The sequence below is a fragment of the Salvelinus fontinalis genome, chromosome 29 (assembly GCF_029448725.1).
Source record: "Salvelinus fontinalis isolate EN_2023a chromosome 29, ASM2944872v1, whole genome shotgun sequence".
Classification (NCBI taxonomy): Eukaryota; Metazoa; Chordata; class Actinopteri; order Salmoniformes; family Salmonidae; genus Salvelinus; species Salvelinus fontinalis.
The window spans coordinates 7097617-7111636 of NC_074693.1; the positions used below are offsets into that span (position 1 = coordinate 7097617).

The window sequence follows — 14020 nt, forward strand, 5'->3', positions numbered from 1 at the left end:
TCAATAAAAAATAGCTTGATGATATTGTGTGTGTGTTTGTGTCAGTGGAATTGAGAATAATCACTTAATCTCTCTCTCTCACTCACTCCGGCCTCCCCCCTTTTCTCTCTCTCCACCCAAACTCTCTCCCTCTCTCTTTCCTCTCTGCTCTCCATTTCTCTATCCCCACTCTCCCTCCTCTCTCTCTCTCTCTCCCTCCCTCTCTTCCCTTGTTCCTTGTCTCCAGTTGATAAGTGGAGGATCTATCGTCAGCGCTGAGGCAGTATGGGACCATGTGACCATGGCCGACCGAGAGTTGGCGTTTAAGGCCGGTGATGTCATCAAGGTGCTAGACGCGTCCAATAAGGACTGGTGGTGGGGTCAGATCGACGAGGAGGAGGGGTGGTTCCCCGCCAGCTTTGTACGGGTGAGCTAGTGATACCACACGTCACCCCGGTCTTCTGACTACCCCGATTCACACTATACACATGTAGGATCTTCATTTGAGCCAGTTTGCTACAGCAGAAAAAAGAATCCTGCCGCAACAGGAAATGTGCATTTTTATGTAGATTATAATTAATGGACATTTTTGTAGGGGTTGATACATTTTTGGGGAAAATCAAGTCAAAATATAAATGACAAAGTTTTAAGTTTTAAGTTCTCGTGAACAGGGTGATCAAATAAAGATCCTACATCTGTAGGGCAAAGCCGAGCCGAGCCGAGCCGTGCTATACTGGCCTGGTAACACATCTACTTTAGTAGCTGAAACCCTGCTGAACAGTGTGAAATCCAAGCCAGCACAGTGCACTTCCTGTTAGCTTCATACATTACCTGGTAAAGGCTACACACACTACAGCTAAAGAGTTCATACACTACCTAGTAAACACTTCATACTTATCTGAGTAAAGGCTCCATACATTACCAAGTCAAGGCTTTCTCCAGACTCCCCAATGGCCATCCCAACCCTGACAACTCCATGTCTAGGGGCTAGGAACTAGGAACCAATTTCTCCCCACCCCCCCCCCAGCTCTCCATCCATTGAGTCGATCCAGGCATTGAGTGAACCGGTGTGTTTCTGTCATTCTCTCTCTCTAAGGTCGAACCCCACCCTCCTCAACCCCAAACAAAACAGCTTTTCTATATCAACCCCATAGCAACTCCTCGGTTCCTAAACACTACGTCTAAGGTGCGTTTCCCCAACGTCATCAATCAACCATCCAGCCATACTCCACCCACCACCCACCGCCTCAGTCTGCCAACGCAACGTCTCCCAACATTACCCAACCAATCAACCATCCAGCCATACTCCACCCACCACCCACCGCCTCAGTCTGCCAACGCAACGTCTCCCAACATTACCCAACCAATCAGCCATCCAGCCATACTCCACCCACCACCCACCGCCTCAGTCTGCCAACGCAACGTCTCCCAACATTACCCAACCAATCAGCCATCCAGCCATACTCCACCCACCACCCACCGCCTCAGTCTGCCAACGCAACGTCTCCCAACATTACCCAACCAATCAACCATCCAGCCATACTCCACCCACCACCCACCGCCTCAGTCTGCCAACGCAACGTCTCCCAACATTACCCAACCAATCAACCAACGCACATCTAACGTTTCCAGAACCTCAGTCACAGATTGGGACTCATCACAACAGGATATTGTATAGAGAAGTTACAGCCTTTCATTTTTTCTCCTTTCTGTATTACTCCTTTTTTAAATATTTAAGATTTTTTACTCTTTTTATAGTTTGTTAATAAGTCTTCGTACTGCAGTCTTTGCTCCACGATGCGTCCCAAATGGCACCCTTTTTACCTATGTAGTGGTTGAAAGTAGTGCACTATAAAGGGAATATGGTACAATTTGGGAGCACCGTCTTCCACAGTAGCACAGTAGCACAGTAGCACATTAGCACAGTAGCACAGTAGCACATTAGCAGAGTAGCACATTAGTACAGTAGCACATTAGCACAGTAGCACAGAAGCACAGTAGAACATTAGCACATTAGCACAGTAGCACAGTAGCACAGTAGCACAGTAGCACAGTAGCACAGTAGCACAGAAGCACAGTAGAACATTAGCACAGTAGCACAGTAGCACATTAGCACAGTAGCACCAGTTGTCTCCACCCGTCTCTCTGCTTGTTGTTGTGAAGCTGCATGGCGCCGTGTGTTTGGCATTACAACCGTCGCCTCTTAGATGTTCAGTAGGCACACAGTGTTTCATCATCAGGTGTTGGCTTGGCTACCGTACCAGGCGTCTGATCCCCTCTAACCTACCTCAAGCTGAGCAGTGTGTTTTGTATGTATGTGTGTGTGTGTGTCTACAGCTCAATGCTGGAACAAAGATCCCCCCTGACTCTCTCTCTCTCTCTCTCTCTCTCTCTCTGTCTCTCGCTGTCCCTCTGTCTACTCTCCTCTGAGCCCCAGAGCTGCCAACTACAACCTGAAACTGGAACAAGTGATTAAAAGATGTCTGGAAGAGGAAGAGATGAACTAAGGGATGTGATGTTTACTGTGTTAAAGCCCTCTGATAGTAGTAGTATGTAGTCATCATTTTATCTCCCATTCAGGAGTGTGTGTGTTGGTCTCCTCAGCTGTGGGTGAACCAGGAGGATGGGGGGGTGGAGCCTGTGGAGGGGACCAGTGAAATGGCTAACGGTCACCTGGATCCGACCAACGACTGCCTGTGTCTGGGCTCGCCGCTTCAGAACCGTGACCAGATGAGAGCCAACGTCATCAATGAGATCATGAGCACAGAGAGACACTACATCAAACACCTCAAGGACATCTGTGAGGTACACACACATACATACGTGCACACGCATACACACACATCTACTTGCACACTTGGGAAAACGCACACACACACACACACACACACACACACACACACACACACACACACACACACACACACACACACACACACACACACACACACACACACACACACACACACACACACACACACACACACACACACACACACACACACACACACACACAATACACCACACACATACACACACACAAACCGACAAACACACACACACACACACACACATGCAGGGGCACGTGAGCTCTCTTGGAAGAGTAGTCTAACTGTGTTGAATTGATTATAGAAGTAGTGTTACTGTGGTGGATTGATTAAAACTAGACTCAATCTGCTTTCATGATTCTCTCCAGGGATATTTGGGAGAGTACAGGAAAATATGTTGAAATGTGGGAACCCACACACCAGCACACACACACACACACACACACACACACACACACACACACACACACACACACACACACACACACACACACACACACACACACACACACACACACACACACACACACACACACACACACACACACACTCAGACACACACACTCAGACACACACAAGCATGAGCAGACACACACACACACACACACACACACACACACACACACACACACACACACACACACACACACACACACACACACACACACACACACAAGCATGAGCAGACACACACACACACACACACACACACACACACACACACACACATACACACACACACACACACACACACACACACACACACACACACACACACTCACACACACACACACACACACACACAAGCATGAGCAGACACACACACACACACACACACACACACACACACACACACACACACACACACACACACACACACACACACACACACACACACACACACACACACACACACACACACACACACACACACACACACACACACACACACAAGCCTTTGCTTATCCCCATCCTACTCTATGTATAAATCCCTTTCTTCCAGGGCTACCTGCGTCAGTGTAGGAAGAGGGTAGACATGTTTAACGATGACCAGCTGAGGGTGATCTTTGGGAACATCGAGGACATCTACCGTTTCCAGATGGGCTTCGTTAGAGACCTGGAGAAACAATACAACAACGAGGAACCACACCTGTCTGAGATAGGACCCTGCTTTCTAGAACATGTAAGTTACTACCTAGATAGAACCCTGCTTTCTAGAACAGGTAAGTTACTACCTAGATAGGACCCTGCTTTCTAGAACAGGTAAGTTACTACCTAGATAGGACCCTGCTTTCTAGAACAGGTAAGTTACTACCTAGATAGGACACTGCTTTCTAGAACAGGTAAGTTCCTACCTAGATAGGACCCTGCTTTCTAGAACATGTAAGTTACTACCTAGATAGAACCCTGCTTTCTAGAACAGGTAAGTTACTACCTAGATATGACCCTGCTTTCTAGAACATGTAAGTTACTACCTAGATAGAACACTGCTTTCTAGAACAGGTAAGTTACTACCTAGATAGGACACTGCTTTCCAGAACAGGTAAGTTACTACCTAGATAGGACCCTGCTTTCTAGAACAGGTAAGTTACTACCTAGATAGGACACTGCTTTCTAGAACAGGTAAGTTCCTACCTAGATAGGACCCTGCTTTCTAGAACATGTAAGTTATTACCTAGATATGACCCTGCTTTCTAGAACAGGTAAGTTACTACCTAGATAGGACACTGCTTTCTAGAACAGGTAAGTTCCTACCTAGATAGGACCCTGCTTTCTAGAACATGTAAGTTATTACCTAGATATGACCCTGCTTTCTAGAACAGGTAAGTTACTACCTAGATAGGACACTGCTTTCTAGAACAGGTAAGTTACTACCTAGATAGGACCCTGCTTTCTAGAACAGGTAAGTTACTACCTAGATAGGACCCTGCTTTCTAGAACATGTAAGTTATTACTCAACACAAAGATGATAGTCAGATTGGAGCTGAGGGGATGGCTGCCGTTTTACGTGTTCTTAACCAATTGTGCTATTTTGTGTGTTTTTCACATTGTTTGTAACGTGTCTCAATCGCTGCAACTCCCCAACAGGCTTGGGAGAGGCGAAAGTTGAGTCATGCGTCCCCCAAAACATGACCCGCCAAATACGCTTCTTACCGCCCGCTTAACCCGGAAGCCAGTCGCACCAATGTGTCGGAGGGAACACCGTTCAACTGACGACAGAAGTCAGCCTGCAGGTGCCCGGCCCGCCACAAGGAGTCACTAGAGCACGATGATCCAAGTAAAGCCACCCTGCTGCGCCACTCGGGAGGCCCCTATTTGTAACTTATTTTCTACATAATGTTGATTTTCTACATAATGTTGATGCTGTCTCTTATGACCGAAAAGAGCTTCTGGATATCAGAACAGCGATTACTCACCTCGAACTGAATAAAGATGTTTTCTTTAATGAGTCTGACGTGAAGAATATAATGTTGCTCCCAGACAAGGCCCAAATCCCCATAATTCAGATGAAGAAAATAAGGAAATGTAGGGGACACAGATCAGGGTGCCTTGTGAGAATTCGTCGGCGAGTGCGTAACCCGCCTCCACCATCAATTCTGTTGGCCAACGTGCAATCACTGGAGAATAAACTGGATGAGCTCCATTAAAGACTATCCTACCATTGAGACATTAAATCTGTAACATCTTCTTTTCACCGAGTCGTGGCTGAACGACGACACGGATACAGTTGGCTGGGTTTTCCATGCATCAGCAGGACAGAACAGCTATGTCTGGTAAGACGAGAAGTGGGAGTGTGTGACAATGTCTAATATTAACGTATTCTCAAGGTATTGCTCGCCTGAGGTAGAGTACCACATTATAAGCTACAGAGCACGCTATCTACCAATCTATATTTTTCGTAACCATCTATTTTCCACCACAAACCGACACTGACACTAAGACCGCTCTAAACCAGCTGTATAAGGCCATAAGCAAACCAGAAAATGTTCATCCAGAAGCAGCTCTCCTACTGGCCGGGGACTTTAAATGCAGGCAAACTTAAATCTGTTTTACCTCATTTCTACCAGCATTTCACATGTGCGACCAGAGGAAAAAAAATCTAGACCTCCTTTACTCCACACACAGAGATGCGTACAAAGCTCTCCCTCGCCCTCCATTTGGAAAATTTGACCATAATTCTATCCTCCTGATTTCTGCTTACAAGCAAAAACTAAAGCAGGAAGTACCAGTGACTCGCTCAATACGCAAGTGGTCAGATGACGTGGATGCTACGCTACAGGACTGTTTTGCTAGCACAGACTGGAATATGTTCCGGTATTCATCCAATGGCATTGAGGAGTATACCACCTCAGTCACCGGCTTCATCAATAAGTGCATCGACGACGTCGTCCCCACAGTGACTGTACGTACATATCCCAACCAGAAGCCATGGATTACTGGCAACATCCGCACCGAGCTAAAGGCTAGAGCTGCCACTTTCATGGAGCTGAACACTAAACACTTGAAAACGCCTATAAGAAATCCCGCTATGCCCACAGATGAACCATCAAACAGGAAAAGCGACAATACAGGACGAAAATTGAATCCCTACTACACCGGCTCTGACGCTTGTCGAATGGAGAGGCAATTACGGACTACAAAGGGAAACGAGCTGCCCAGTGACACAAGCCTACCAGATGGGCTAAATGCCTTTTATGCTCGCTTCAAGGCAAGCAACACTGAAGCATGCATGAGAGCACCAGCTGTTCCAGATGACTGAGTGATCACGCTCTCCGTTGCCGATGTGAGCAAGACCTTTAAATAGGTCAACATTCACAAGGCCGCAGGGCCAGAAGAATAACCAGGACGTGTACTCAGAGCATGCACGGCCAACTGGCAAGTATCTTTACTGACATTTTCAACCTCTCCCTTACAGAGTCTGTAATACCTACATGTTTCAAGCAGACCACCATAGTCCCTGTGCCCAAGAAAGTGAAGGTAACCTGCCTAAATGACTACAGCCCCATAGCACTCACGTCGGTAGCCTTGAAGTTCTTTGAAAGGCTGGTCATGTCTCACATCAACACCATTATCCCTGAAGCACTAGACCCACTCCAATTCGCATACCGGCCCAACAGATCCACAGATGATGCAATCTCAATCGCACTCCACACTGCCCTTACACAACTGGACAAATGTGTGAATTCTGTTCATTGACTACAGCTCAGCGTTCAACACCATAGCTCATCACTAAGCTAAGGACCCTGGGACACCACCTAAACACCGACAACGATGAGACAGTCTATAGGGAGAGATTTGGCAGTGTGGTGCCAGGAGAACAACCTCTCCCTCAACGTGAGCAAGACATATGACTACAGAAAATGGATGGCCGAACACGCCCCCATTCACATCAATGGGGCTGTAGAGGAGCGGGCGAGAGTTTCAAGATCCTTGGCGTTCACCTCACCAACAAACTATCATGGTCCAAACACACCAAAAAAGTCATGAAGAGGGCACGACAACGCCTTTTCCCCCTCAGGAGACTGAAAAGATTTGGCATGGGTGCCCAGATCCTCAAAAAGTTCTACAGCTGCACCATCAAGAGCATCCTGACCGGTTGCATCACCGCCTGGTATGGCAACTGCTCGGCATCCGACCATAAGGCACTACAGAGGGGAGTGCGTACGGCCCAGTACATCACTTGGGCCAAGCCTCCTGACATCCAGCACTCATATACTAGGCGGTGTCAGAGGAAGACCCTAAAAATTGTCAAAGACTCCAGTTACCCAAGTCGTAGACTTCTCTCTTTGCTACCGCACGGCAAGTGGTACCGGAGCACCAAGTCTAGGTCCAAAAGGTTCCTCAAGTCTAGGTTCAAAAGGTTCCTTAACAGCTTCCTTAACAGCTTCCTGACAGGCCACCCCCAGGTGGTAAGGGTAGGTAACAACACATCTGCCACGCTGATCCTTAACACGGGGGCTCCTCAGGGGTACATGCTCAGTTCCCTCCTGTACTCCCTATTCACTCATGACTGCAGGGCCAGGCACGACTCCAACACCATCATCAAGTTCGCCGATGACACAACAGTGGTAGGCCTGATCACCAACAACAATGAGACAGCCTATAGGGAGGTCAGAGACCTGGCCGTGTGGTGCCAGGGCAACAACCTTTCCTTCAATGTGATCAAGACAAAGGAGATGATTTTCCTGATATGGCAACTGCTTGGCCTCCGACACTACAGAGGGTACATCACTGGGGTCAAGCCTCCTGCCATCCAGGACCTCTATACCAGGCGGTGTCAGAGGAAGGCCCTAAAAATTGTTGAAGACTCCAGCCACCCTAGTCATAGACTGTCCTTTCTGCTACCACACGGCAAGCGGTACCGGATCGCCAAGTCTATGTCCAAAAGGCTTGTCAACAGCTTCTACCCCCAAGCCATAAGACTCCTGAACAGCTAATCTAAGGGCTACCCAGACCCCTCTTTTACACTGCTGCTACTCAGTTATTAATCTATGCATAGTCACTTTAACTCTACGTACATGTATATATTACCTCAATTACCTCAACTAACCGGTGCCCCCGCACATTGACTCTCTACCGGTACCCCCTGTATATAGCCTCTCTACTGTTATTTTACTGCTGCTGTTTAATTATTTGTTACTTTTAGTTTCTATTTATTTTTCACTTATTTTTCTTAAAACATCTTAAAGCATTGTTGTTTCAGGGCTTGTAAGTAAGCATTTCACTGTAAGGTCTACTACACCTGTTGTATTCAGCATTTCACTGTAAGGTCTACTACACCTGTTGTATTCAGCATTTCACTGTAAGGTCTACTACACCTGTTGTATTCAGCATTTCACTGTAAGGTCTACCTACACCTGTTGTATTCAGCATTTCACTGTGAGGTCTACTACACCTGTTGTATTCAGCATTTCACTGTGAGGTCTACTACACCTGTTGTATTCAGCATTTCACTGTGAGGTCTACTACACCTGTTGTATTCAGCATTTCACTGTAAGGTCTACTACACCTGTTGTATTCAGCATTTCACTGTAAGGTCTACTACACCTGTTGTATTCAGCATTTCACTGTAAGGTCTACTACACCTGTTGTATTCAGCATTTTACTGTAAGGTCTACTACACCTGTTGTATTCAGCATTTTACTGTAAGGTCTACTACACCTGTTGTATTCAGCATTTTACTGTAAGGTCTACTACACCTGTTGTATTCGGCGCATGTGACAAATAACATTTGATTTGATTTGATTTGAAGATAGAAGCCTGCTGAACAACCATATGATACCTGCAGTAGGACTTATAGTCTCAAATCACAAATGAACCATCTCCTCATCTCCTCCATTGTTGTTTTGTCCCCCAGCAAGACGGCTTCTGGATCTACTCTGAGTACTGTAACAACCACCTGGATGCGTGTATGGAGCTGTCCAAGCTGATGAGAGACGGGAGGTACCAGCACTTCTTCGAGGCCTGTCGTCTGCTTCAGCAGATGATCGACATCGCTATCGACGGCTTCCTCCTCACACCCGTACAGAAGATCTGCAAATACCCCCTGCAGCTGGCCGAGCTGCTCAAATACACCGCACAGGAACACAGGTAGGATTACAGACACACACACACACAAAGTCAGTCCTTCAGCTGTGTTTGTCTCATCCGGCTCCAGGTCATTCACAAATCACACTCTCAGAGCCAGACAGGGGCAGCGGCCAACACTCTTAACTCTATCTGCCAGATATCTGTCTCTCTGTCTGTCTCTAAGTCTGTCTCTCTCTAAGTCTGTGTGTCGTGTGTCTGCAAGATGGAGGATAGGCCTGCTTCCACAGATAGACACAAAACACACAGACACACACACAAACACACACACTTACTAACACACACACACTGATCTGGGACACACAAACCTGTAGCAATAACGACTGCTGCAAGGTGTGATTCATCCCCCTGAAATGACCTGTGTCCTGTCTCCATAGTGACTATCGCTACGTGGTGGTTGTAATGTGTGTTCTGTCTCCATAGTGACTATCGCTACGTGGTGGTTGTAATGTGTGTTCTGTCTCCATAGTGACTATCGCTACGTGGTGGTTGTAATGTGTGTTCTGTCTCCATAGTGACTATCGCTACGTGGTGGTTGTAATGTGTGTTCTGTCTCCATAGTGACTATCGCTACGTGGTGGTTGTAATGTGTGTTCTGTCTCCATAGTGACTATCGCTACGTGGTGGTTGTAATGTGTGTTCTGTCTCCATAATGACTATCGCTACGTGGTGGTTGTAATGTGTGTTCTGTCTCCATAGTGACTATCGCTACGTGGTGGTTGTAATGTGTTTTCTGTCTCCATAGTGACTATCGCTACGTGGTGGTTGTAATGTGTGTTCTGTCTCCATAGTGACTATCGCTACGTGGTGGTTGTAATGTGTGTTCTGTCTCCATAGTGACTATCGCTACGTGGTGGTTGTAATGGGTTTTCTGTCTCCATAGTGACTATCGCTACGTGGTGGTTGTAATGTGTGTTCTGTCTCCATAGTGACTATCGCTACGTGGTGGTTGTAATGTGTGTTCTGTCTCCATAGTGACTATCGCTACGTGGTGGTTGTAATGTGTGTTCTGTCTCCAAAGTGACTATCGCTACTGTCACATTCCTGACCTATTGTTCCTTTTTCTTTTATTTATTTAGTTGGTCAGGGCGTGAGTTGGGGTGGGTTGTCTTTGTGTGTTTTTGTATTGTCTATGTGTAGTGTTTGTGTCAGCACTATCTGTATTATTAGCTTCACGGTCGTCAGTTTTGTTATTTTGTTAGTTCGTGATTAGTTGTTCGTTTCTTGTTTGTTTTTTCTCTCTTCTTAAATAAAAGAAGATGTATTTTGCACACGCTGCGCCTTGGTCCAATCTCTCACAGCAAGACGATCGTGACAGTTACGTGGTGGTTGTAATGTGTCTTCTGTCTCCATAGTGACTATCGCTACGTGGTGGTTGTAATGTGTTTTCTGTCTCCATAGTGACCATTACTATGTTGGGGTTGTAATGTGTTTTCTGTCGCCATAGTGACTATCGCTACGTGGTGGTTGTAATGTGTGTTCTGTCTCCATAGTGACTATCGCTACGTGGTGGTTGTAATGTGTTTTCTGTCTCCATAGTGACCATTACTATGTTGGGGTTGTAATGTGTGTTCTGTCGCCATAGTGACTATTATTATGTGGTGGTTGTAATGTGTGTTCTGTCTCCATAGTGACTATCGCTACGTGGTGGTTGTAATGTGTCTTCTGTCTCCATAGTGACTATCGCTACGTGGGGGTTGTAATGTGTCTTCTGTCTCCATAGTGACCATTACTATGTTGGGGTTGTAATGTGTGTTCTGTCGCCATAGTGACTATTATTATATGGTGGTTGTAATGTGTGTTCTGTCTCCATAGCGACTATCGCTACGTGGTGGTTGTAATGTGTGTTCTGTCTCCATAGTGACTATCGCTACGTGGGGGTTGTAATGTGTCTTCTGTCTCCATAGTGACCATTACTATGTTGGGGTTGTAATGTGTGTTCTGTCGCCATAGTGACTATTATTATATGGTGGTTGTAATGTGTGTTCTGTCTCCATAGCGACTATCGCTACGTGGTGGTTGTAATGTGTGTTCTGTCTCAATAGTGACTATTATTATGTGGTGGTTGTAATGTGTGTTCTGTCTCCATAGTGACTATCGCTACGTGGTGGTTGTAATGTGTCTTCTGTCTCCATAGTGACTATCGCTACGTGGGGGTTGTAATGTGTCTTCTGTCTCCACAGTGACCATTACTATGTTGGGGTTGTAATGTGTCTTCTGTCTCCATAGTGACTATCGCTACATGGTGGTTGTAATGTGTCTTCTGTCTCCATAGTGACTATCGCTACGTGGGGGTTGTAATGTGTCTTCTGTCTCCACAGTGACCATTACTATGTTGGGGTTGTAATGTGTGTTCTGTCTCCATAGTGACTATCGCTACGTGTTGGTTGTAATGTGTGTTCTGTTTCCATAGTGACTATCGCTACGTGGCGGCGGCGCTGGCGGTGATGCGTAACGTCACTCAGCAGATCAATGAGAGGAAGAGGAGGCTGGAGAACATTGACAAGATTGCCCAATGGCAGGCCTCCGTCCTGGACTGGGAGGTACATACTGTACACCACTCGGAATTAACCAACCCTTAACGGAGTGTGTGTGTGTGTGTTTAAAACAAGCGTCTTTAGGTCCTTGAATAGTGCTAAATAAAGCTATGTAATATTATTGTCCCCAGGGTGATGACATCCTGGACCGGAGCTCAGAGTTGATCTATACAGGAGAAATGTCTTGGATCTACCAGCCCTATGGACGCAGTCAGCAGCGGGTCTTCTTCCTCTTTGATCACCAGCTGGTCCTCTGTAAGAAGGTATGAAACCCCCCTCTCTGTCCTGCTCCAAACCAGTTCTGGTATATGTAGAAGGTATGAAACCCCTCTCTGTCCTGCTCCAAACCAGTTCTGGTATATGTAGAAGGTATGAAACCCCTCTCTGTCCTGCTCCAAACCAGTTCAGGTATATGTAGAAGGTATGAAACCCCCCTCTCTGTCCTGCTCCAAACCAGTTCTGGTATATGTAGAAGGTATGAAACCCCCCTCTCTGTCCTGCTCCAAACCAGTTCTGGTATATGTAGAAGGTATGAAACTCCTCTCATCCTCTCCTTCTCTCATCCCCTCCTCCTCTCATCCTCTCATCCTCGCATCCTCTCCTTCTCTCCTCTTCTTCCCTCCTCCTCTCCTCCCCTCATCCTCTCATCCTCGCATCCTCTCCTTCTCTCCTCTTCTTCCCTCCTCCTCTCATCCTCTTCTTCCCTCCTCCTCTCATCCTCTCCTTCTCTCCTCCTCTCATCCCCTCCTCCTCTCATCCTCTCCTCTCCTCCCCTCCTCTCATCCTCTCATCCTCTCCTTCTCTCCTCCTCTCCTCCCCTCATCCTCTCATCCTCTCATTCTCTCCTCCCCTCCTCTCATCCTCTCCTTCTCTCCTCCTCTCCCCCGCTCAAATCTCCTCCTCTCCTTCTCTCCTCCTCTCCTCCTTCTCTCAAATCTCCTACTCTCCTCTCATCCTCTCACCCTCGCATCCTTAACAGTACGTGGAGACCAGACACATCTGATCTCAACAGGCTAATTTACTGAATCATGATGAGACATGGATTCTCTCTATTTTAAATAACTATATACACAAATGTAAAGTCAGCAAAAAAATAAATGTCCTCTCTGCATTTATTTTCAGCAAACTTAACATGTGTAAGTATTTGTTTGAACATAACAAGATTCAACTACTGAGACATAAACTGAACAAGTTCCACAGACATGTGGCTAACAGAAATGGAATAATGTGTTCCTGAACAAAGGCGGGGTCAAAATCAAAAGTAACAGCCAGTATCTGGTGTGGCCACCAGCTGCATTAAGTGCTGCAGTGCATCTCCTCCTCATGGACTGCACCAGATTTGCCAGTTCTTCCACCAAGGCACTTGCAAGTTCAGAGATCTTTCTGCGGGGAAAGGCCCTAGCCCTCACCCTCCGATCCAACAGGTCCCAGACGTGCTCAATAGGATTGAGATCCGGGCTCTTTGCTGGCCATGGCAGAACACTTACATTCATGTTTTGCAGGAAATCACGCACAGAACGAGCAGTATGGCTGGTGGCATTGTCATCCTGGAGGGTCATGTCAGCATGAGCCTGCAGGAAGGGTACCACATGAGGGAGGAGGATGTCTTCCCTGTAACGCACAGCGTTGAGATTGCCTGCAATGACAACAAGCTCAGTCCGATGATACTGTGACACACCGCCCCCAGACCATGACGGACCCTCAACCTCCAAATCGATCCCGCTCCAGAGTACAGGCCTCTGTGTAACGCTCATTCCTTCGACGATAAACGCGAATCCAACCATCACCCCTGGTGAGACAAAACCGCGACTCATCAGGAAAGAAAACGTTTTGCCAGTCCTGTCTAGTCCAGCGACGGTGGGTTTGTGCACATAGGCAACATTGTTGCCGGTGATGTCTGGTGAGGACCTGCCTTACAACAGGCCTACAAGCCCTCAATACAGCCTCTCTCAGCCTATTGTGGACAGTCTGAGCACTGATGGAGGGATTGTGCGTTCCTGGTGTAACTCAGGCAGTTGTTGTTGCCATCCTGTAACTGTCCCGCAGGTGTGATGTTCGGATGTACCGATCCTGTGCAGGTGTTGTTAC

General features: G+C 46.9%; 1 protein-coding gene across 3 annotated transcripts in view; it reads left to right on the plus strand.

The window, feature by feature from the left end:
* Positions 1-14020, plus strand: part of LOC129827362 (uncharacterized) — a 91034-nt gene that overhangs the window by 56756 nt on the left and 20258 nt on the right. For 2 of the 3 annotated variants that reach the window (XM_055888138.1, XM_055888139.1), the window contains exons 5-11: positions 227-406; positions 1076-1165; positions 2560-2784; positions 3811-3990; positions 9166-9398; positions 11809-11938; positions 12064-12195. In XM_055888138.1, coding sequence (XP_055744113.1) covers positions 227-406; positions 1076-1165; positions 2560-2784; positions 3811-3990; positions 9166-9398; positions 11809-11938; positions 12064-12195 — 1170 coding nt within the window. The remainder of the gene's footprint in view (positions 1-226; positions 407-1075; positions 1166-2559; positions 2785-3810; positions 3991-9165; positions 9399-11808; positions 11939-12063; positions 12196-14020) is intronic. The other variant, XM_055888140.1, reaches the window with a different exon arrangement.